Genomic DNA, 24,964 nt, shown 5'->3' on the forward strand with positions numbered 1-24,964 from the left:
CAGATTACAGTAAAGATGCTTTAATTAATGCAGTAATAAGCATTAAGTAACGTGAATTAAGACTTAACTGTTTAGTAATCATTTATTAAGAGTGTTCATGTTAACTATTATTAGTTTATACATTATTTAATAGTTCATAAAGTGAACACTTTAATAAACTTACTCGTAAACTTCTCGGCTCAAATCCCAGCCTGACCGGAAAATCACGAAGGGCCCTTGGGCAAGGTCCTTAATCCCCAAATTGCTCCTGGTGTGTAGTGAGTGCCTTGTATGGCAGCGCCCTCACATCAGGGTGAATATGAGGCATTATGTGTAAAGCGCTTTGAGCGTCTGATGCAGATGGAATAGCGCTATATAAATGCAGTCCATTTACCATTTAATAACATTAATTCAGGTTTTACTTCATTAATAAATCTCAATTAATGTATCCTTTTGGTAAAGTGTTACCATAAAGTTTAAGTTAAATGTTTCCACTTCAGGTTTTCGTAAAATGCCAAGCTGTTAGGTGTGGGTGGTACACTGGTGTCGTAGTCATCATGGGTGTAATAGTGCGCCACAAGACATGAATTATGCAATCCCAGTAACCTCTTGACACATCAGGCCACAAGAACCCCACTCTGCCAGCTGTCTGAACGCCATCTCAAAGCCGTCCTGTGAGACCAAAACGGAGGTGGTTTTGTCTCGCTCCAGTAGTGAATCCATCGTGATGCGCGAAGCCTCCGCTCGCTTTCCATGACAAAAATCTCTTGTTAAAAGTGAAATCTGCCGGAAAAATGTTGATGTCCATTTTTTTTTTATTATTATGTAGTATTATTTTTTTTTTTTTTTTTTTTTTTTTGAAAAAAATAATAAGCTCTTGTGATAACTAGAGAAATGGCACACGATGTCACGGATCCAGACAGCCATCCGTTAGAAATGAAATGGTCCATTCAGCCTGTCGATGGCGGCTTCGGAGCGCGGCGCGCCCCACAGCCGCTGGGGGCCGCCCTTAAAGCGACAGTACCACTCCTTATTCTCTACCAGCCCGTAACATTTTCAAACACGAAAGAGCCAGATAAATTTTTCTAATGGTTTCCAGCTGCCAGTCCTCTAACAGTTTCTGAAAAAAAAAATTCTGATGGGAAAAAAGCCCAAATCATTCCGTCATTTCCTGACGTGAAAATCCGCCGAGGGGGCTGGACCACTCCTCACTCAAAGCCTGCTCACAGGCGAATGACGCAACCGCCAGGCGTGGAAAAACGCACGCATAGCGCACGAGGGTTCAAGCTTATCTGACGCAATCACACTGAGTCAAATCCATATGGTTTTTGAAAAAAATAATAAGGTCGATACTTTTCTAATAGACCTCGTATGTGATGGATGGAAAATACTCCATTTAGTTTTTGGCATAAAATATCCACCGTGTATTATAGAACCCACAGTACTATACCATCTTTATTATAAAAGCACTTTACTACAACAAAGCTGTCCCAAAAATGCTGTACACTAAAACACACATTTAAAACAGTGACATATTAAACAAGTTAATAAGTAAATATAGCACACACAAACACATACACAATAGTATGAAAAAAAAACACGTTTAAGAAACATAATGAAAATGAGGGGCCTGTGTCGGCCACCTTTCTCAAATCTCTGTATAAACTAGTCATAAAATATAAAGAGTGGCAGATAGGGAATCAACAGAATAATATAAATGTAGCATGAAATTGACAATATGATTATTTGAAATAGTGTGATTTTCACTGGACAAGCAGCTCGCAGGGGAAAGAATTAATAAATATGTGTTCAAATTGTTTTTATCCACTTTGTTTGTCAGTATGTATGTTTGTTTCGGGTTTTTTGTTTGTTTGTTTTTTTTTGTGTATGTGTTTGTCTGTAATCATTGCTTTTTCACCTTTACTCACTGTGCAGCACACAGTTGTACATTGCAGTCTCTTACAACTCTCATCAAGCCCTTTAATTTGGTGTATTACACAAGTTGTTTTACTGTAATCTGAAGTTTGGACCTTATTTAAGTGACATTTGACCTCAAGCGAAACCCTGTTTGTCAGGTCAATCACTTAACCCAGGGTAATGGCTTATAAGCAAGGTCTATCACTATGTGCATGCCAAATTGGAGGCAAAATTTCAGGAAAGTTTTCCAGGAAAGTTGTTTAGTTGAATTTAGTGTTTGACCTTCCTGTGACCTTGAGCTTGATTCTTTTATGTACTGAAAGGTACCTTACTAGGGCTCCTATATGTGACTAGGACAGGTGTTTAGTTGAATTTAGTGTTTGACCTGCCTTGACCTTGACCTTGAACTTGATCCTTTTGTGTAACTGAAAGGTAACTTACTAGGGCTGCTATATGTAAAGTTGCAGAGCCTGTGGTGTAAACTGTGTGCTGCACAGCGAGTTAAGGGAAAAATGCAGTGATTACAGACAAAATATACATACTGACCAACATATCTTGCAAAACTCATTTTGGCAAGATATTGGGGGTGGTGGGGGGATATCCAGGGTGGGGTTAAGATATCCAAGGACATATAAGATCTCATAGATTACTTCTGGTGTGCACGTGAGGGCCTTGCCCATTTTGCGTATCAGTGAATATGAGGCGTCAATATACATTGAGCATCTGTTTCAGAATGACAGTGTGCTTACACTTCCAGACCACTTACCTTTAAACATCTAGATGATGCACACTGGTATTATACCAGTGGGTTCCCCTACAGTAGTATAGGCCTTGCTTCAGAAATGTTCTCTCACCCTTCATGCCATTTGTTGATACCCTTAAAAACTCCTGTTTCACACCTAGACATGGGCCGATAACCGGTTTCACCGTATACCACAGTATGAAATCCACGGTAATCAAAACCACTAAAATTTTCCATCGAACCGTCCCTACGGTATGAGCGGGTTATGACAATTCTTGACAGGCAGAGCAGAGGCAGCCCTGCTGCCCTTCCTCCTGGTGCGTACCTCTGTCTGTGTTTACAAACAGGCAGCTAACGTTAGCTAGCTTTGCATCATGGCTGAAAGAGGCGAAGGTTGAACCTTCCCTCCGTCTAAAAGGACAAGATGGCTTTTCCGTTTTACTTTCTTGTGCGGAAGAGCCCTTCAAGCCAAAAACAGTTGCAACAAAGCACCGTAGCTATGGCCTGTGTCAGACGCGGGAGCGATTCAAGATACCCCAAAGGATTACATGGAAGGAGTAACTTTATCCCATCTTTGAAACACTGAGCAATACAAGCGGTGGACTCGAGTCGTGCTTGTGGTCGACCAAATTTCTCCCACAAACATGTCAAGAAGAACAAATACATCTATTCCAAGTACTTTGGTTGGCCAAGTATTGAGCATCCGGAGTTCGGGACCTTATTCCAGCCACGTTTCTCCCAAAGCAAGTAAGTCATGTTTCTCACGGGGCAGATGCTACATGTCTAAAAGAGAGACTATTATTTGGTATTTTCTCTAAAGTTATCAGTGGTATAGTGCCCGTAGCAGTAGACATCGCGTCAATTAGTGCGCCTTAATCACGCGTGCTTCAAATGCAAATAGCCATAATGTTAAAGCACATTTTAAAGCTCTGCATCAGGGGTGGCCAAGTTCGGTCCTCGAGAGCCACCTTCCTGACACTCTTAGTTGTCTCCCTGCTCCAACACACCTGAATCCAATGAAAGACTCGTTGGCAGACTTTTAATGAGCCTTTCATTGGATTCAGGTGTGTTGGAGCAGGGAGAACCAAGAGTGTCAGGATGGTGGCTCTCCAGGACCGAACATGCCCCCCCCCCCCCCCCCCCCCCCGCTCTACTTAATACTGTGAATTTGGGGTATTTTTGTCCACGGTTTTCATACAGTCCAAATCTCATACCGGTCCATGCCTATTCACACCAGACATCTGCATTGTTGAAGGCAAAGTGTCACTTTTAAAATGAACTTTGATGATCCATGTGACAGTTTTGTCGAACAGCGACTTGTTAAGCCGGCCACTGTGTACAGGACTGCTGATTTGTTGCCTGCAGGCCACATTTAGCCCAGCCTCTATTTGTTTTGAAATGCTTTACCAGCTGGTCTGGAGTCAACTTTCAAGAAAATAGGAGTTGAACATGCACCATGATATCTGCCAGTGGTGATTCCAGAGACAGCTCTCACTAAAGTGGTGAATGAGCTTCGGCTTGCAATACAGTCAGACATCACTACAGTTGTGGTGCTGTTACATCTTAGTGCTGTGCTTCATACTGTGGATCATCATATTACTCGATAGGCTGGAGAATCATTTTGGGATTACTGGGTGCCCTTGCGTGGTTGACGTCATACCTGACCAGTCGTTCTCACTGTGTTTTATACAGTACCTTAGTGACATGAAATTCAGGATTCCACAGGGGTCCATCTTAGGCCCCTTACTTTTCTCCCTTTATATAGCACCCCTTGGACACATGTTGCGGTGTTTTGGGATTACCTTTCATTGCTATGCTGATGATACTCAGTTATACATCCCGATAACTTCTGGTAATCTCATCCACATAAAATCCTTAGAAGATTGCCTGGTATCAGTGAAAAGCTACATAACTTCATATTTTGAAACTCTGATAAGACTGAAATGATGGTCCTTGGTCCAGTGAGACATCGGCATCAATTTGACCAGCTAGCGCTTAGCCTAGGCTTGTATGTCATACATCACACTGACAAAGTGAGGAACCTTGGGGTAATTTTTGATCGTATGTTCTCCTTTGACCACCACATTAGAGATATTATGAGGACTGCTTTCTTCCACCTGCGAAATAAGCGAAGATACTTCCCATCCTGTCTATGGCTGATGCTGATACCCTGATTCATGCATTTGTCGCTTCTAGATTGGACTACTGCAGTGTTGTATTTTCTGGCTTACCGCAGTCCAGCATTAGGGTCTCCAATTGGTTCAAAATACCGCTGCTAAACTTTTGACACGAAGCACAAAGTTTAACCACATTACACCCATTTTGGCATCTCTTCACTGGCTTCCTGTCCAGTGAGATCAGATTTTAAGGTTCTGCTACTAGTCTATAAAATTGTTCACGGACTGGCACCTCCCTACTTACCTGACCTAATTACACCCTATGTACCGGCCCGGGCATTCTCAGGTGCAGGAATACTTTGTGTCCCTAGGGTGAATAAAAAGTCTGCGGGGTCACAGAACTTTCTCTTACCAAGTTTTGCAGGGGCACAAAAAGCTTGTTGTCAACCTCAGTGGGGTTCAAACAGTCATGGAGGAAAAAGTTAAACGCCAAAAGAGGGAACTTTTCTGTAGTATCGGGATAGACAATATTATTTTAAGCACTGGCCCCAAGGGCCACCAAATCCCTAATTGTGGGGGCCAGAGTACATTTTTTTTTTTTTGATGGCCCAAATTTTAACCTATTTAAAAACACTTCAGAAAAGGCCATTTTACACAAGTTTTTTTTTTGTTAACAGATACTTTAACAAATGAAAAGTCATTAGCAGAAAATGTATCATTGTTTATTTTAAATTGAATTTTATACAATTTATCTGTATTTGTTTGTAGTGTAGCTGCAAGGTGTCCTGCCAAGCACCATATTTGTTGTTCGCCTTTCCAAAGAAATTATGATGTGCTTCCCGAAGGCAATGATAGATGAGTTACACTTCTCAGCTAGCTAAGAAACTGCCACCCATACACGACAGAAGTCTCATCTTTAGATATACGAGGTCTGTTAGACTATAAACCGACCCTTTTATTTATTTTTTTAACTATATGGATTTGAATGACGTGCGATTCCACCAATCATGCTTGAACCCTCGTGCGCATGCGTGAGTTTTTTCACGCGTGTCGGTGACGTCATTTCCCTGTAGGCAGGCCTTGAGTGAGATGTGGTCCCGCCCTCTCGGCTGAATTCCTTTGTTTCACACGCTGCTCCAGACGGCGTGCGTTGCTTTATCAAAATTTTTTCTGGATCTGTGAGGAATATCCGAGTGGACACTATTCGAGAAATTAAGCTGGTTTTCGGTGAAAAGTTTAACGGCTGATGAGAGATTATGGGGTGTTTCTGTCGCTGTAAGGACTTCTCACAGAGCGGGACATCGTGCAGTGCTTCCAGGCACCTTCGTCGGCCTGTTTCGACCTGAAAACATCCTAATTTAAGGCTTAATTCACCCAGGACATCGTGAGAGAACAGAGAAAATTCAGAAGAGGCAGGCATGAGGACTTTATGCGGACATTCCACAGTTTAAGGACATTTTTTAATGAAAGACGTGCGTGCAAATTCGCCGAGTCGTTTCCGTGACGAATCGGCGAATCTGTGTGCGCCGCGACAGGAAAAACACCTCCGTGTTGAAAACCATTTGTAAAATTCAGGCGGCTTTTGATGGCTTTCAACAAGTGAGTAACTGAGAAATTGTTTAACAGCTTGGGCATGTTCCAACTTGCCCGTTAAGGTTTCCAACGGAGGTGTTTTTCCTGTCGAGACCCCCCCACGGTCGGGTCCGGCCCGACATGCGACTCTGCCCGCAGGTTCTTTCATTACAAAATGTCCGTTAACAATGGAATGTCCGAATAAACTCCTCATGCCGACTTCTTCTGAAAGTTCTCTGTTCTCTGACGACTTCCTGTGTCAACAGAGCCTGAAATGTGGAAGTTTTCAACTTGAAACGGCGAGACGCTGCCGCCTCGAAGCGCAGATCACCATCAGGCGCCGTGGGCCGTCCTTAAAGCAACAGTTACAGACCAAAATCTCTCATCAGCCGTTAAAATTTTTACCGAAAACCAGCTGAATTTATCGAATGGTGTCCACTCAGTTGTGCCTTACAGTTTTGAAAAAAATTTGATCAAACAAAGCAGCAGTCTCTGAGCCATTCCTAAACAATGAAAAAACGACGAGCGGTGGGCGACTCCTCACTCAAAGACTGCTCACAGGCGAATGACGTAACCGACAGGCGTGAAAAAACTCTTGCATGCCCACGAGGGTTCAAGAATGTCTGATGTAATCACACGTGATTCAAATCCATATGGTTTTTGAAAAAAATAATAAGGTCGGATACTTTTCTAATAGACCTCGTATCATATTCCAACTACTTAAATGGCTCCACTCTTAATTTTCATTTATATTTTACATTGCCCTGTGTGTTTTTGGTTGATGTTGTATAATCATATTAACAGTTAGTTAATTGGGCAACGCAGTCTTATTTGAGAGTGGGTGCTAAAGGGTTAAAATATGACGTATATGATAAAATCGTACATCTGGGGACAGCCCTCGTCTGTCCCAAACAGAAACATGCCACTTTCTCTGTGTTTTGGGACAAATTACATGCCAAACAGTAAAAATGTAAAGAAAAAGTGACGATGCAATGGAAAGTGGACATGTGTTATGGTTTGTTTATGACCCGGAGCTCAAACATGTGGAGGCGGTTGTGTAGGTCAGAGACCGCAGCTACTCTGTCAAAATGTGCAGGCTAAAATTTACTTATATGACCTCTCCCATTTGCCTGGTCTTCATTTCTCTACTGGGAAGCAAAAAAACTTGCACTTTTCGCGACTGCTTCGGTGATTGCAGCCAAAACAAACAGTAAGCCATTTTTATGTGTGATGTGATGCTGTGCTTGTGTTGCGCAACAGCAGGCTGTCACCGGAAGTGGTCAAATCCGGTGATACCGCGTAGAGGTTCAAACGAGACTGCGATGCCCTATATAACTATAATGATCAAGAGAGTCAGCTTGGTAAAGCCAGGCAACAGTTAGTTGCGAGGAGTACAGTATTCATACATATTGTTTCGACCATTAACATTACTGTACTGTTTATGGTTTTTGTAGCATTTTGAGTTTAAAAGGCATGAATGATTGGCATGTTTGTCTAACTATAAAGTATTGTTTTTGTGAAAATACAGCATGGTGGCCACCTACAAGGGATAGTTTGTGGCCACGGGACATGAACCTTGTGCATGGTACTGGTTTGGGTTCAGAAGATCAGATGAATTTGTTGCACCCACCTTCAGAAAAAGCATAAACCCAAGTATAAGGAAAGGCTGAAGCTGCATGAGGAGAAACTGTCACCAAAAGCAAATTCCTATAACTCAGAATAGAATAGTTACAGCATTTGCCAGTTGCATTTCTTCTGATAAAGTAAATGCTGGAAGGAGTTGATGAAGACCATGGCATTTTGAAAGTATTGGTGTTTGTGTTTTTTTTTTTTATGTTTTTTTTAAGCCTACATAATCGTGTATAGTTTGATGGTTAAGTTTTAGTTTTTCAGATCATTGTGTATCTGCAGAGTTCTCTAGACTCTGTGTTGATGGTTTCGTGGCCAAAAAGATGTTCATGAATGATACGTTTTTCATGGTCATTTATAGAGATATAAATATTGTGATATAGGCTTTGATATATCTCCTATCCCAACTATCGTGTCACTGTATTTTAACCAACACTGGTCAACTCCTAAATTGTTTCCAGACAAGGCAAAGTTTTTTTTTTTTTTTTTATCATATTGACATTATAACTTTATGAATCCTTCATTTTAATAATAAGGAACCAATTTATATTGGTATAAAAGAAATTCCTTTTTATGACTTAAATGGTAAAAATATCGAAAGGGGCTGCAACTTTAATATATTTTAAAAACACTTGTTGATGTATGTTAGCTTGCTTTAGATGTGTGTGTGATTTGACTCATTAAGTCTTTGCAAGAAAATTATATATAAAATTTGTTTTGGAGGACTTGCTGCTTTGTTTCATGTTGTAAATTAAAGGGATAGTATCGGTTGTGGTTGGAGAAGTACAGCTCTACTTGTCTGTTCAACCTTTATGGTCTTTAAAATGTGTACTTATAAATTAAATAATTTGTTACTATTTATTTATTTACTATTACTAATTTACTATAACAAACAGGGTAACAATGTACCTCTGCTCATTTTCCGAAGCAGCTGTCACCTGGCTGCGTTCAGACCAGCCGAGTCCTCCTCACCATTTGGCAAAAATAGGGAAAAGGTCTGTTAAGTTGGAACCCCCGGTTCATCTCTGCGTGACCCCAGGCAGGTGAACCTTTCTTGCTATCTCAGATTAATTTTTTGTGCTCAGCATGAAAATTGTACTGCGGTTATTTGGGTAGCACTTAGCCCAGCAGTATAGGGTCTTGCCTTGGGGACATTTGTGCCAGAACTCCCCACATAGTTTCTTTCCACACACGCAGTGCTCCTGCGCACCAGAGAACTCTGTTTGATATCTCAGTTTTTTTTTTTTCTTGAATCAACGTTGGATTGGATGCAAATCTCCATCATGAACAGATACATTCGTATTTACATTAGAACAGACACAGTGGAATATATACTGTGTGTGTGTGTGTGTGTGTGTGTGTGTGTGTGTGTGTGTGCGTGCGTGCGTGCGTGTGCGTGCGTATGGGTGGGGAGAGCCAGGCCGGATGGCGTGGCATCATCCTTGTTGACACCGTGATGTCGGTCAGCCATCGACGATGGATGACGTTATTGTCCAACTGCCTGACCTTATTCAAAATGAATCATATAGAATTCATGAAACATCACACTGGTGTCAGATATGAAAAATTGTACTTTGTTCAAACATTTGAGTTCACCTGCTTGAAGTTTGATTTGGGTGATTACTTCACAGATCCGTCAAATTTCTTTTCATTTAACCTGTTGAATAATTCACAGCAATCTGCTTCAGTAAGTACACGTATAATGATAAAGACTCCTATCAAGAAATTTTGATCCTGTATTAAAACCACAGATGATTCATAACTACTGACAGTTGATATCAAGCAGATTTGAGTGGTAGTGTACCGTACTGGCTGATTGAAGTAGATAGTACACTAAGGTGTTTGCACACTGGCCTATTGGGCCAATAATTTCTCAGATTTGCTCTTCCCATCCCAGATTTACTGGTTATCCTTTCAAACATGGGTGTAAAGTCTTTGCCCTTTCTCACTGAATAACTTGAATGAAGCACACATGCATGTTTGAAGAAGCCATATTCCACCTGGACCAGACATTCGTACAAATTACTTTGTCAGAAGGCTGTATTCGACTCGCACAAACCGGGACCTAATAGCATGAAGTTTTTCAAATGGAGCAAACTGTGACCACATGTTGTTCATCTCTCTCAACCAGTTAGCTCAGTGGGCATCTGCAAACAGGAGTTAAGATATTTAAAATGAACAGTGTCAGGCCTATAGGCTCCAGCCCCCCGTGACCCTTAATTGGAGTAAGCGGTTGAGGATGAGTGTGTGAGTGAGTTTTAGGCCTTAGCTTAACTGCTGTGTGTTCTGTGGAGTTTTTCCATGTACAGATGTAGGATTGTTGGTCTTAAGTCCCAGCCATATTTAAAGAGGAACTATACAACATTTTTACCTTTAATTTTAATTGCTAAATGACTTGTTTTGGGGTGAATGGGGCTTTCTCTCCCCACCAAGCATCTTATAGCAGAAAACCAGCCTTTTAACTTCAGGGATGCTGACCTGGTGTCATTGGAATGAGAGTCTCGGTAGGCCTGTCATGTTAACAAATTTTGCTGGACGATATATTGCCTAAGAAAATATCACAATAATCAATAATTTCACAGTGTTATTGTGGACGGTATTTTCAGACCTTTTTTGTACCACTGATAGTGCTGTAGAGGATCACAAATGATGTTGGATCTGTACCCCCCCAATACATCGACATGGAGGTGAACCACGGATTATTTGCAAAGTTTACATTCGATTCTTGTGTCATGATGATTTTTAAAGTGGTAACTGAGTTTATTTTGATTTATTTGTGGAAAAAAACAGTGTTTGGAGAGGCAGTGCGTGCACAATGTGAATACAGTCTGTTAAAATGCCTTGTGTGGGTCTGTGGAGTGAAGCTTTTCCGCATTGATTGTGTCAAAAACCTCATTGATAAATTCACTGTGCACCCTGTTGACAAATAGATGAAAACTGATAGAATCTGATAAGAATCAGCCTGATAAACACGTTTTTTGATTAGTCATTTAAAATTGACGTGCGCTTCCTCTCTCGTCGTCTGCAAAAACTCAGTGTTTGCTGCAAGGATCAACACACAGCGCTGTGTTTTTAAAACATACATAAACGCACTGCTTCGCTTTAAATATGTAATAAGTCTCTTGTAGGTCATCAGTAGTGCACATCTGTCTCACTATTTGATAACATGAATGCGTGGAACTGATAATAGTGATTAGAAAATCACTTTCTTTTCTGTTATACAGCACACTCAGAGACTGTGCAGGGCGCTGGGTTCTACTTCGCGTCATTTGACTTCATCTGAAATGTTCCCACATTGTGAGCTGTGGTAATTAGGGCTTTGAAACCAGTCGATGTCTCTTCAAAACTTTTGCACATCCACTCAACTGGCTGTTTACTGCAGCACACAGTTCACTCTGTGTCTGTGTATGGGGCGGAGCTGCTTATACACAGAGGGGGGTTGAGCCACAGTCCCCACCTCCTGCAGACAGCAGTTGGGAGGGACGAGAGAAGCTACGCGAGTTGCTGAACTGTTGGCGTCAACAAATGCGCATGTAAAGGGTGCATATCGAACCCAGCCAAATGATCGTGTTCATCGTTAGATATCAAACGGTAAGTCAATATATTGATTAGCGTAACAGCCTCAGTCTCAGGGTTTCATGAGAAACACAAACTGCTTACAGCACTAACAACACACATACACGCCCCCTTATCGAGGCAGCAGTGAGCTAGCATCTAGAGCCCGACCGATATATCGGCCGGCCAATATTATCGGCCGATATAAGCCCTTTTCAAAGTATTCGCTATCGGCCGAAATTTTGCCGATAGAACGCCGATAATTTCTCATAAACAGAACAGTTACTGAAATAATGTTTGTGTCGGCAGTGTAAAATGTCCTTGCACTGTTTGTCCAGTAGATGGAGCGCTGACTCCATTCAGCTGAGAGCTGCTTACACCCCTGCATAAATGTGTTCATCACCGGCCCCCGTAGTTCGCCGTCACACTGCACTGATCGGCTGACAAAAGCATACAAGTAAGTTTTTAAGGATGTTGTTTGTAATAAGTTTCCGGTTACATTCACCCCACATTTCTCCCGTTTCAGTTCAACTCAGTTTGATTAACTCAGTTTATGTAGTAATGTGTCAAATGTGCTTTATTGCGTCAGTCATGCTTTTTAATTAAGCCCACGTTGTGTAGACCTTATTCTAGCATGAAAAAACTTTTGTTATTGCTATGAGGTTAAACATTCAGCTGATCGGCATGTTTATGGCTATCTGCAAATCAGTCCGATTTATCGATTATCGGCATTTTTTCATCCAAATATCGTTATCGGCATCGGCCCTCAAAAAATCCTATCAGTCAGGCTCTACTATCAACATAAGAGCAAGCCAAGGATGCCTTTATTCTTACATGTTCATCATTATGGGCGGGGTGGCAAAAACAAAACAAAAACAAATGCGTTGGTGGAAAGAAAGAGAGCATGTTAGCTGAGCAAGGTGGTCACACATGTGTCAACCTCGGTCAGGATTTCTTGGAATAGTGACGAGCTGAAAGATAAAGAATCATGTAAAATGGAGCAGACCGCGTTCTTTCTGCTGCACTTGTATGTTTATTGAGATAAACCCTCTGTTCTCTATATATTTCTGTGTATTGTTGCTTCCTTGATGTGGCACCATGGATTGCGTTCACAGGCTCTGTTGGAAACAAATGCACAGGGACAACAAGGGGAGGGCGGCAGTGAGATTGTAACAGTTATGTGACATATGTACTCCTGAGCTGTAGGAGGAGCTCTGTCAAGAAGAATGTGGCCAAAAAACTGACGAAACTGTGAGAAACTAACCAGAGTTGCATAGTTCCTCTTTAACTGTCAAAGTAGGCCAAAACTGATTTTTACAATACAGTCCATTTAATGCAAAATAGATTGACGTGACTGTGACAAAACAAGACATTATCTTTTACTTTGTAGTGGGTATTCTTTAGAAACAGTGAAAAAAAAGTATTGTTTTCAGTTATTAACCTTAACTGAAGCAGAATCATACAATGCCATTAATTTGGACTTGCTGCCGAGTCCACAGACCCCTTAGAGTCAACTGGTAGACTGTTATTCGACTGAAAATAAGCTGTTGCTTCAAACCGTTCAGCAGAAATCAATCATGTACACAGTGATGGCCTCTAATGCATCAGGTCTAATTTCATTTAATGAATTCGCAGCTTTTATCAAATGTGGGTTATGTTCAGCACTGACAGGTTGTCAGTATCTCCTAAGGAGTGTTAAAACATTACTGTTAGCTTAACATGGAAACTCAATGTGTTATGGATGCCATATCCAGACAAGTTCTTTGATTTGAATAATTTTATGCAGAATATTAATGAGGGGCTGTCCTCTGTTTTTGAGCCATAATTTCAAAAATGGTCCAATCAGTTATAGAAAAAGTATCTTTTAAATATGTTCAAATTCCTGTGGTCAACTGATTTCTTTTTTTTATGTTGCTACGAGACATAACACCTGAGACAGAGGCCAAAATATTGTAACTGGCCCCACAGACTTACACATGGACCGAAGCATGCTCCAGTCTTATCACTCTTCCTGCCCCTCTCTACCTGCGGCAGGCCTCGTCCTCTCAAGCTGGCCTGGCGGCGCGACTTGACAGTTGCAGCGGCTACAACACACTCACATTGCCTCAATTGGGAAACGGACTGTTTCAAGTTTAGTGCACATAAACAATGTCAAATGTATATGTGTTGTCCTAATTCTGATGTCTGCCATTATTACGGTAAACAAGTAATAATTGTAGATCAGTTGCTGTTGTATGTGGAATGTGAGTGCTGACATCTCGTTGTTGTAATGACAATGATAATAAAAGCTATCTATCTATTTCCCAAACGTGAAGAATCTTTCTGGAAGATGGGTTTAGAGTCACTAATCTGGCTACTCTAAGGCTAGATTTCTGCATGTTACATTTGTGTTCTGTCTGTGATACGTGTACAGAGCTGATAGACATCTGACATGAAGTCAGTGCTTCCTTTTCCACTAGCTCCATAGCAGTACGGTTCAGTTGTATAACTACGTACCAATTGTGCAGAAAATAGGCAACAGGTCTATTTTGGAAATGCAGTTGAATGGCCAATCAAATCATTAGTAATCATATCATCATGCCCTGTGGTTATGAATATTAACAGTACAACACACTAAACCCATTGTAGGTGCCTGGGGAACACACACACAAAGCAAGCTCAAACTGGTAGTCAAGTAGTTTTTTGTTTTTTTTGACCGACATTTATATATTCTGCAGCATTTTTTTTTCTGCCTATAATCCTGGCCACACTCTTACTAAAAAAAAAATTCATCTGTCTCACTCTGCGCGCACACACACACTCCCTGATGCATTCCGTCCGTGTTAGTCGTAAATCCTCTCTCTCTCTCTCGTCCACTAATTCCCCACGCGCACTGCAACACCCGTGTGTAGGATGGACCAAAAATGCGACAAAGATGTGACTGATACCTGAGGTAACCCAAATGTATTGTGTGGAAAAACAGCCTACGTGTTCACGAATAGCCACACCCTGTATTACAGAAATATTTCAAGACCACTGACAAAGTACTTTTTGTGATATGAGTGAGTACAATCAGAGACACACTAGACCATTCATAATAATTCCTTTCTACCATCAAGCAGGTTGAGAGTAACAACCGAAGAAATGTATTCATCAGTTTACTGCACTTCTTTATTACCTGAATTATCTCTTTGCTCTAAGGAGACTGGAACATATGACTTCCAATTCATTTCAAAGAAAGGATGTTTTCATTTGCTCACTTTGGGTGCCATATAATCAATTATGCTAGCACTAAATAACACAGAAAATGTTTTGTAATTGAAACTGTAACAACACAACCACGGTAACAGTAAGTGTTTCTTTTTTTCTCTCACTATCTGTCTTCTGCAGTGTTTAACTGTTCTTCAAAGAAATTCCCACCCGACTGACTCAGCTACGCCAGAGGCATGTTGTGGTAAAGAAACACCTATGCAGGTTGTTGTTATTATTATTATATGCCACATCTGTATTGCTACAGCAGAGTTTGTTTTCTGTTATCTAATTAACACTGGCCCCATGAACTTCTCTTATTACTCAGGTGGATCCTACACTAATGAATGTAGGGGATGGAGGCACAGTGAGCAGAGAGATCAGTGCTCCAAATAAAGCGTCTACTAGTATGGTGGGAAATCCTCCCCAGACGCTACCCTCTGAGTTTAGAGGAGATGTTACCCTCAGTCAGCAAAATAAAAACACCCCAACAACAGACTGTAAGACAGCAAAAGCCTGCCTGGACACTAGCAGCTACAACCATAGTCCTGAACTTTCTTCACCTCAGCAGCTCAACAATGTGTCAATGTCAGGCTCAGCACTCACCAGCTTAGACAAGAGAGCAGACAAAAGGATAGAGGTCCCAAAAGTGAAAACTGATGGTGTCGGGGTGTTCCCCACTCCTCAATGGTCAAGTGGCTTGAAGGTCAGCCGGGAAGACTCACTCAACCCATGTCACAGCAATGTGACATCAAGCAAGAAATCGCATACACTAGTGCCACCTGTGCAAAGTGTTCCTCCAGGGTTTCAGTGTTCCACCATGTTTAAATCAGCCCAGCCTGTTGCCTTTCTTCCATCCACCAACTTTTCTACTCCCATTTGTAAAATCACTCTTCCACCAGCATTAGGTCAGATTGCCTCATTGAGGGACGCCACAGCAAGTCAATTTCAGAACGAAATCCAGCCTCAAAGCTCAGGTGTTGGAGGGGCGCCTCCATGCGGACCTACCCATATCCGTATGCCAGTCGAACTCCTGCTCCAGAGAAAAAGTGGGCATGTCAACATCAAAGTTTAAAGCTAACCCGTCAAGTAAGAATGCAAAAGCTGTCGGGGAGCATAAATCTTTAGCTTCAGTGGTAGCATCACCAGCGATTGCGCTTCCCTTGCAACATCCATCATTAAGTTCTGCAACACCAACTCGCTATACCTTGTCTCCAACTGCTGCTATCTGCTGTGGCTCTGCACTGGCCAGTATTGCCTCTCAAAGTAGACTGCTAAACCACGTGGATAAAGGCAACAGCATAGACAAAACATCCATTGGATGTCTGAAAACGATGTCCCAGTGTGTTCCAGAGGACACAGCTGAATCAAGGGATGTACCTCTTGATTTGTCAGCTAAGTCCAAACGTCCAAAATGTATAAATGACCCACCAGTAACCATAATGGAGCCTTATAATGAGTCAAACCAGAGAGATTTTCTTAATTCAAAGAGGAATCACTCTGCAGCTTATAGTCCAGCGGTTCAGTACCCTATTTTACCCAACACCCATAGAAATGGATCTCATCAAAAGCAATTAAATATGCCTCCAAATCATCAGGTTCTGGAGTCCAAGTCATCATGGTCCAAAGGCCCTTCGCAAGATTCAGTTAAAAACATCCCTGGAACTTATGTGGGTGTGGCTAGCCCAATACTGGCTTCTACCCTTCGAGGCAAAGATGGCAAAGGGAGTTTTGCTGATGAATTTCAGAATTTTGCAAAGCAGGAGTTTATATCTATAATTGATCAAGGGGAACATTTGGCATCAGGTGGAAAGAAGCCATCTTATTTGATGAAAGGCAACCAGCATGGGCACACTGTCAAACATGGCAAAAGCACCACCACAGCCATTATAAATAAGAACTGTCCCTCTAAAGGAGCAGTGACAACTGCACTGTCAAGTTCTGTCAGTGCTCAGATTAATCAGAAGTCTGGTACTGGCAAACCAGGACTGCCATACTCCACCTCTGTTGTTAGTGCAGCTTGGGAACAGCTGTCTCTCCCTTCACACCAAACATCTTCTGCTCAGAGAAAATTCACACAAGGATGTGCAAAAACTAAAAGCGGCACCATTGCAGATGGTTCTATGTTTCAGAACATCCATCATAGCCCGTCCAAAACTGAGGATGACAAGTGGGAAAAAATTAAGTCCCCCCTGTCTAATCTCGCTTCCATTGTAAAGCAGCAAACTCTTGAAACAACGGCACTGACAAATGAGAACAATAGTCAAGCTGCACCTGTTGCATCTAGAAATACTGATGTTCTAAATCCACTCAAAGGGAGCCAAGATACTCAGTCAAAACATAATTCTGTTTATGAATACACACCGTTCTGGTCTGTGGAAAAGTGGGCTGGTATGCCATCTCAAGGGGATTCAGCTCAAACTATGAAGAGACTTGAGAGGGTGAGTTCCACTGAGCCACTGGAGAATAATACAGAGACACAAAGACAGGGAGAACACATGGGATTAAAAGAAAAGGAAGGCTCGTCAAAGCCTACTGGTCATTGTCACATCTTTGGAAGCAATGCATCAACAAATGAAAACAGGCTGGAGAGCAAAGTAGCCCAGGTGTTAGAGGGGGAGATACTGAAACACGAAAGTGGGGCGGCAGATTGTCCGAAGAGTGAAAAAACAGAGGGGAGAGACGCATCTATTCTTACAGGCCAGGGTGCCTGTGGCGACAAGGTTGAGAAAAAAACAAATGGAACCAAAGAGGAGTCACCAACCAAAGCAAAAGTCGCCGCCATCAAACAGAAGAGAACGAGCCCTAAGAAGGCAGCAAAGATCAAGTCTCCCGCAGACCCAAAACAGACATCTGCAGCAACCACAAAGAAAAAGCAAGACACACAAAACACTCCAACCAAAGCGTCTCCCCACAAGAAGGTAAATTACTGTACCTGTGTGTTTGGGCACAAGTCTGTTAAATTACTGTAAAATACTGTGTTTTTCTTACTTTCCTTTGGTTCAACTTCATTGACTTGATTGAGGTAACAATTACATTTTAAGAATCTTTGGTTTCTACCTAAGCACAGTTTACATAATTGATTAGAAATCAGGTAACATATTAAAGTCAAAATCAACCTAAAGTGTCTTAGTCAGGTGTTTGGTCATGCATGGCCTGTTGCCAAAATAGCACTTTTGCATTGATTTTACAAATTTTCTGGAAGTCTCTTGGAGGGATGTGATGTCATTCTATGAAATGATGTTTCTTCATTTGGAGTTTTAATGGTGATGGAGTGCGCTGTCTAATACATCAGTCCAAAATATATAGATTTTAAATTAGACTGAGATCTGGTGACTGAGGGCCATACAGTGTGATTCACATCATTCTCATATTCTTCAAAATCATTCAGTGACCAGTTGTGCCGTATGGAAGGAGCATTTTGGATCTCTCTCCTCATTTATTCAGGATTTTCCTTTTAGTTTGTCATCTAACTGAAATGATACTTTTTTTTTAAACAATCAATTTTTCAATGCCCAGGCAAAATTCTAATATTTTGACAGTAGCAAGGCTCCCATTTTGACTTAAATGGGAATTGGTCAGTAATTCATACAGATAGTTTGTCCACAGTAGGTTCTGTGATGAATGATATGTGCACAACTTAATCATTGGTCTTATCAGACGGTTTCACCGTGCAGCAGAGTACAGAAGAGTTGGGAGGGAGAGGATTAAAATGTGCTAATAACAGCGCATTGAGAGAGAGAAGAAACAGGCTGAACTGCATAAGCCAGTAGTACAATAAACAGTGTTGAAATAAACCGTACACACGGACCTACCTTATCTCCTCAGATCATGATATCAGCCAATTGTCCACAGGCAGTATTTAATACTATATGCATAAGGAATTTTCAGATTTGTAAGTCTCCCCCCCCCCCCCCCCAAAAAAAAAAAAAAAAAAAAAATATATATATATATATATATATATATATATATATATATGTATGTATGTGTATATATATGTATGTGTGTGTGTATATACACTCAACAAAAATATAAACGCAACACTTTTGGTTTTGCTCCCATTTTGTATGAGATGAACTCAAAGTTCTAAAAGTTTTTCCACATACACAATATCACCATTTCCCTCAAATATTGTTCACAAACCAGTCTAAATCTGTGATATTGAGCACTTCTCCTTTGCTGAGATAATCCATCCCACCTCACAGGTGTGCCATATCAAGATGCTGATTAGACACCATGATTAGTGCACAGGTGTGCCTTAGACTGCCCACAATAAAAGGCTACTCTGAAAGGTGCAGTTTTATCACACAGCACAATGCCACAGATGTCGCAAGATTTGAGGGAGCGTGCAATTGGCATGCTGACAGCAGGAATGTCAACCAGAGCTGTTGCTCGTGTATTGAATATTCATTTCTCTACCATGAGCTGTCTCCAAAGGCGTTTCAGAGAATTGGCAGTACATCCAACTAGCCTCATAACCGCAGACCACGTGTAACCACACCAGCCCAGGACCTCCACATCCAGCATGTTCACCTCCAAGATCGTCTGAGACCAGCCACTCGGACATCTGCTGAAACAATCGGTTTGCATAACCAAAGAATTTCTGCACAAACTGTCAGAAACTGTCTCAGGGAAGCTCATCTGCATGCTCGTCATCCTCATCGGGGTCTCGACCTGACTCCAGTTCGTCGTCGTAACCGACTTGAGTGGGCAAATGCTCACATTCGCTGGCATTTGGCACGTTGGAGAGGTGTTCTCTTCACGGATAAATCCCGGTTCACACTGTTCAGGGCAGATGGCAGACAGCGTGTGTGGCGTCGTGTGGGTGAGCGGTTTTCTGATGTCAGTGTTGTGGATCGAGTGGCCCATGGTGGCGGTGGGGTTATGGTATGGGCAGGCGTCTGTTATGGACGAAGAACACAGGTGCATTTTATTGATGGCAGTTTGAATGCACAGAGATACCGTGACAAGATCCTGAGGCCCATTGTTGTGCAAATCCAAGAACATCACCTCATGTTGCAGCAGGATAATGCACGGCCCCATGTTGCAAGGATCTGTACACAATTCTTGGAAGCTGAAAATGTCCCAGTTCTTGCATGGTCGGCATACTCACCGGACATGTCACCCATTGAGCATGTTTGGGATGCTCTGGACCGGCGTATACAACAGCGTGTACCAGTTCCTGCCAATATCCAGCAACTTTGCACAGCCATTGAAGAGGAGTGGCCCAACATTCCACAGGCCACAATTGACAACCTGATCAACTCTATGCGAAGGAGATGTGTTGCACTGCATGAGGCAAATGGTGGTCACACCAGATACTGACTGGTATCCCCCCCCCCCCCCCAATAAAACAAAACTGCACCTTTCAGAGTGGCCTTTTATTGTGGGCAGTCTAAGGCACACCTGTGCACTAATCATGGTGTCTAATCAGCATCTTGATATGGCACACCTGTGAGGTGGGATGGATTATCTCAGCAAAGGAGAAGTGCTCACTGTCACAGATTTAGACTGGTTTGTGAACAATATTTGAGGTAAATGGTGATATTGTGTATGTGGAAAAAGTTTTAGATCTTTGAGTTCATCTCATACAAAATGGGAGCAAAACCAAAAGTGTTGCATTTATATATGTATGTGTGTGTGTGTGTGTGTGTGTGTGTGTGTGTGTGTGTGTGTGTGTGTGTGTGTGTGTGTGTGTGTGTGGTGTGTGTGTGTGTGTGTGTGTGTGTGTTTCTGGCCACAGAAACAAACAGCAAAATCAGAACAAATACAAGAGGGTCCTCCCAACTTTGTTGTGAGCCTCTTTGACTTTTAGTCATTACATAAGTGGAGGTGATGGTGTAGTGGTTAAGGCGTTGGGCTTGTCGGTTCAAATCCCCACCTGACTGGAAAAATCACTAAGGGCCCTTGGGCAAGGTCTTTGATCCCCTATTGCTCCCTGTGTGTAGTCAGCGCCTTGTATGGCAGCACCCTGACATCGGGGTGAATGTGAGGCATAATTGTAAAGCACTTTGAGCATCTGATGCAGATGGAAAAGCGCTATATAAATACAGTCCATTTACATAAGGTGCAGGACCTCTGGGCAAGGGCAGCATCAGAGTACCATAAAAGAGGAAGTAAGCACGACGTTTTGTCATTCCGCTGCTCTCTTTATTAAGATCTGATTATTAAGACGAAATCTCTTCTAATACAGTGTGGGTCCATTGATGAAATAACTTTGTGGGCTGGGGAGAGTGCCGATGGTAACTTCCATGGAAAAACAGTAGCTACAGTCTGGGAAGGAGTTTGCTCTTACACGTAACAGAGTGCAAGGGCTACTAGGTGAAAATGTAATAATTTAATAATTGTGATTTCTGACATCTAATTGGCACCATGAGTGCAAATTGTACATTCACTGCTGTGGGTGGTGTTGAAATAGTCTTATACTCTTAAAGGGGTTTTTGTTGCTACCTTCTGTTGTATATGTATCTGTATGTGATGTGTCTGAGATTATCACATAACCCCATATTTTTCTAATGTATTTCTAAGATAAAGGAATTATATTCGGGCCATTACTGTAATAACTTATTATATATCATTTAGGGCCCCTGTCCCATTGGCGTTTTTGGATTTGCGTATGGATTGCGCACTAAATTGGCCCACATTTGCCAAACATCCGCAGTATCCGTGTAACATGCCTGTATGAGTCGTCATCCGAACACGCCCGTGATCATCCGCAGAGGCACGCATGTCCGCAGCCAGGATTTTTGAGCTGTTCAAAAATCTGAATGCGGATGACAGCCTCCTTACATACTTCATACACACAGAATACATACTCACTCTATGCGCTGTATATCTGCCATTAACCGCTGATATCCACAACTGACGGGGATTTGCGGCTTGGCAGCGGACTGAGACAGTGTATAAAACAGATATAAATCCTGCCCATCATGTCCACATCACAAACTTGCGAATGCATGCAGATAGGCCACGAATAAAGCGTTTTTATTACATCTGCTTTGCAGCTGATTTGCGGACAATCTGAATGCATAACAAACATGTCACGTAAACCCAAAGTACTATATGTGGCAGAAAGCGACATACCTGCCAGTGAGTGCCAGTCCGGCTGTGTAGATCCACAAAGACGTAATAGCTCCTGCAATCCAGGACTTTTATTTAACACCAACAGAAGGAAGAGTTGCTGTTTATAGCCACAACTCATGCTGAAGCCTGTTTTCTGTGACACTCTCAAAAAAAAGGAAAAAAAAAAACACCATCTCACACCCCAAGCGGCTTCCCCCCCTCCCGCTCCCCAAACTCATGAACAGTTAACCCTTGCATGACAACAAGAACATTAACTCTGTGATCAACTTGTCCAAGTCCAGCAAATACTTCAGAGGCTGTATTGTTGGTGTGAATAGTGATGCCGAAAGGAGTGAGTGCACTTATTTTATGACCGCAATGCACATGCCGTGCATGCGCAACACGTGCGCGATGCATTCATAATACACCCGTAATGCTGCTGTCATAATCTCAATGTGTCGGATCAGTTTCCTCACTACATGCGTTATATAACCGTGATTGTTCATCATGTATTCTCTATATATTATTAATATATCTGTGATTCATACTGGGACATTTGTAATTTTTGGCCATTTTTGTTGCGGATGACAACGAACGCCCGCAATTTGTATACTCAATTCATGTGCAATTAATCCTCTCCCCAGTGGGACAGGGCCCTTACTTTTCAAGGATCAGTTACTGTTGTAAGGTCTCCTGCACTCCATCACCTTGAAAGCTTTGTGATCAGGTCCGTCCAATACAACGTGTTCACACTGTCCCCTGTGTATTTCAGCAGAATAAACAATGTGCACCTGTGCTAGACCAGAGTTTATCTGTGGAAAAGGTTTCCCAACGGGGTAAAGAGCAGATTCTGAGGGACAAAGTCAGCCCTAATAAAGCTGTGCAGTCTGCTTGCAACAAACAAGGTATACTCTGTGTTTCTTCTAATTCAGTGACATTTACTGCCGCTAAAAATGATCTCATGCTGTGAACAAATTTCTGATGTTCAGCCTGTGTCTCATTCATAAAATGTTTTGCAGAGCTTTGTTCTAGTCTTTACTCTAAGCATCTTTGTTTTAGTTCTGGAGATAAAATACCCTGCAGTCACTTCTTTGTGGATATGGAGGATTGTATGAGCTTGATGACTTGTGAAACCTCAGTTGTACCTGTATTTAGTGAAGCTGGTGTGATTGTAACACATGTGATTTTTAATCAGGTGCAGATAATGGCAGCAGCCCTCAGACTATAGAAACGCCAGCCTCTCTCTGTACTCCTGACGTATCTACTAAGGACACAGATGCGACAGAAAGCTCCTTCCCAAGACTAAGGAGGGGACGACGGCGAGCTGATGAGGCTCGACTAGACTTGTGGGGCTTTGCGACGCCTTCGCCCCCACCCCCATCGTTGCCTCCTGTCTCACCCTCACCCCCTCTGGTTACAGCTCAGTCCGCGTGTCGTCCCAGAGGAAGGCCTCGCTCTAACCTCTTGCCGGAGCGAGCGTTGAAGGGCAAAGGCAAGACAACCAACACAGAAGGTGACACCCCTCCTCATAAGAAACGGAGGCGCTGCTATAACAAAAAATATCAGACTGGGGAATACATCACTGAAAAAGAAAAGCTGGAAGATGGCAAGCGGCTTGAAGAATCCGAGTCTCTGGGACAGGACAACGGAATAGCATCAGGTACTCTGTTTCCATGCAGGGATCAGTAAAGTTGGTAACAGATTACAGTAAAGATGCTTTAATTAATGCAGTAATAAGCATTAAGTAACGTGAATTAAGACTTAACTGTTTAGTAATCATTTATTAAGAGTGTTCATGTTAACTATTATTAGTTTATACATTATTTAATAGTTCATAAAGTGAACACTTTAATAAACTTACTCGTAAACTTCTCGGCTCAAATCCCAGCCTGACCGGAAAATCACGAAGGGCCCTTGGGCAAGGTCCTTAATCCCCAAATTGCTCCTGGTGTGTAGTGAGTGCCTTGTATGGCAGCGCCCTCACATCAGGGTGAATATGAGGCATTATGTGTAAAGCGCTTTGAGCGTCTGATGCAGATGGAATAGCGCTATATAAATGCAGTCCATTTACCATTTAATAACATTAATTCAGGTTTTACTTCATTAATAAATCTCAATTAATGTATCCTTTTGGTAAAGTGTTACCATAAAGTTTAAGTTAAATGTTTCCACTTCAGGTTTTCGTAAATGCCAAGCTGTTAGGTGTGGGTGGTACACTGGTGTCGTAGTCATCATGGGTGTAATAGTGCGCCACAAGACATGAATTATGCAATCCCAGTAACCTCTTGACACATCAGGCCAACAAGAACCCCACTCTGCCAGCTGTCTGAACGCCATCTCAAAGCCGTCCTGTGAGACCAAAACGGAGGTGGTTTTGTCTCGCTCCAGTAGTGAATCCATCGTGATGCGCGAAGCCTCCGCTCGGCTTTCCATGACAAAATCTCTTGTTAAAAGTGAAATCTGCCGGAAAATGGTTGATGTCCATTTTTTTTTTTTATTATTATTATTATTATTTTTTTTTTTTTTTTTTTTTTTTTGAAAAAAATAATAAGCTCTTGTGATAACTAGAGAAATGGCACACGATGGTCACGGATCCAGACAGCCATCCGTTTAGAAATGAAATGGTCATTCAGCCTGTCGATGGCGGCTTCGGAGCGCGGCGCGCCCCACAGCCGCTGGGGGCCGCCCTTAAAGCGACAGTACCACTCCTTATTCTCTACCAAGCCCGTAACATTTTCACCGAAAGCCAGATAAATTTTTCTAATGGTTTCCAGCTGCCAGTCTCTAACAGTTTCTGAAAAAATTCTGATGGGGAAAAAAGCCCAAATCATTCCGTCATTTCCTGACAGTGAAAATCCGCCGAGGGGGCTGGACCACTCCTCACTCAAAGCCTGCTCACAGGCGAATGACGCAACCGACAGGCGTGGAAAAACGCACGCATGCGCACGAGGGTTCAAGCTTATCTGACGCAATCACACGTGAGTCAAATCCATATGGTTTTTGAAAAAAATAATAAGGTCGGATACTTTTCTAATAGACCTCGTATGTGATGTGATGGAAAATACTCCAATTTAGTTTTGCATAAAATATCCACCGTGTATGTATAGAACACACAGTACTATACCATCTTTATTTATAAAGCACTTTACTACAACCAAAGCTG

General features: G+C 42.1%; 1 protein-coding gene across 1 annotated transcript in view; it reads left to right on the forward strand.

Moving 5' to 3' along the window:
• Nucleotides 1–14,906: 14,906 nt before the first annotated feature.
• The window catches only part of bcorl1 (BCL6 corepressor-like 1), a 38,109-nt gene continuing 28,051 nt past the window's right edge, over nt 14,907–24,964 (forward strand). Inside the window, 6 exon segments of the mRNA XM_034181737.1 lie at nt 14,907–14,964; nt 15,068–15,731; nt 15,734–15,787; nt 15,790–17,660; nt 22,574–22,706; nt 22,997–23,461. Of these exon segments, the coding sequence (XP_034037628.1) occupies nt 14,959–14,964; nt 15,068–15,731; nt 15,734–15,787; nt 15,790–17,660; nt 22,574–22,706; nt 22,997–23,461 (3,193 nt within the window). The 5' untranslated portion in view covers nt 14,907–14,958.

The sequence above is a fragment of the Thalassophryne amazonica genome, chromosome 11 (assembly GCF_902500255.1).
Source record: "Thalassophryne amazonica chromosome 11, fThaAma1.1, whole genome shotgun sequence".
NCBI classification, from domain to species: Eukaryota; Metazoa; Chordata; class Actinopteri; order Batrachoidiformes; family Batrachoididae; genus Thalassophryne; species Thalassophryne amazonica.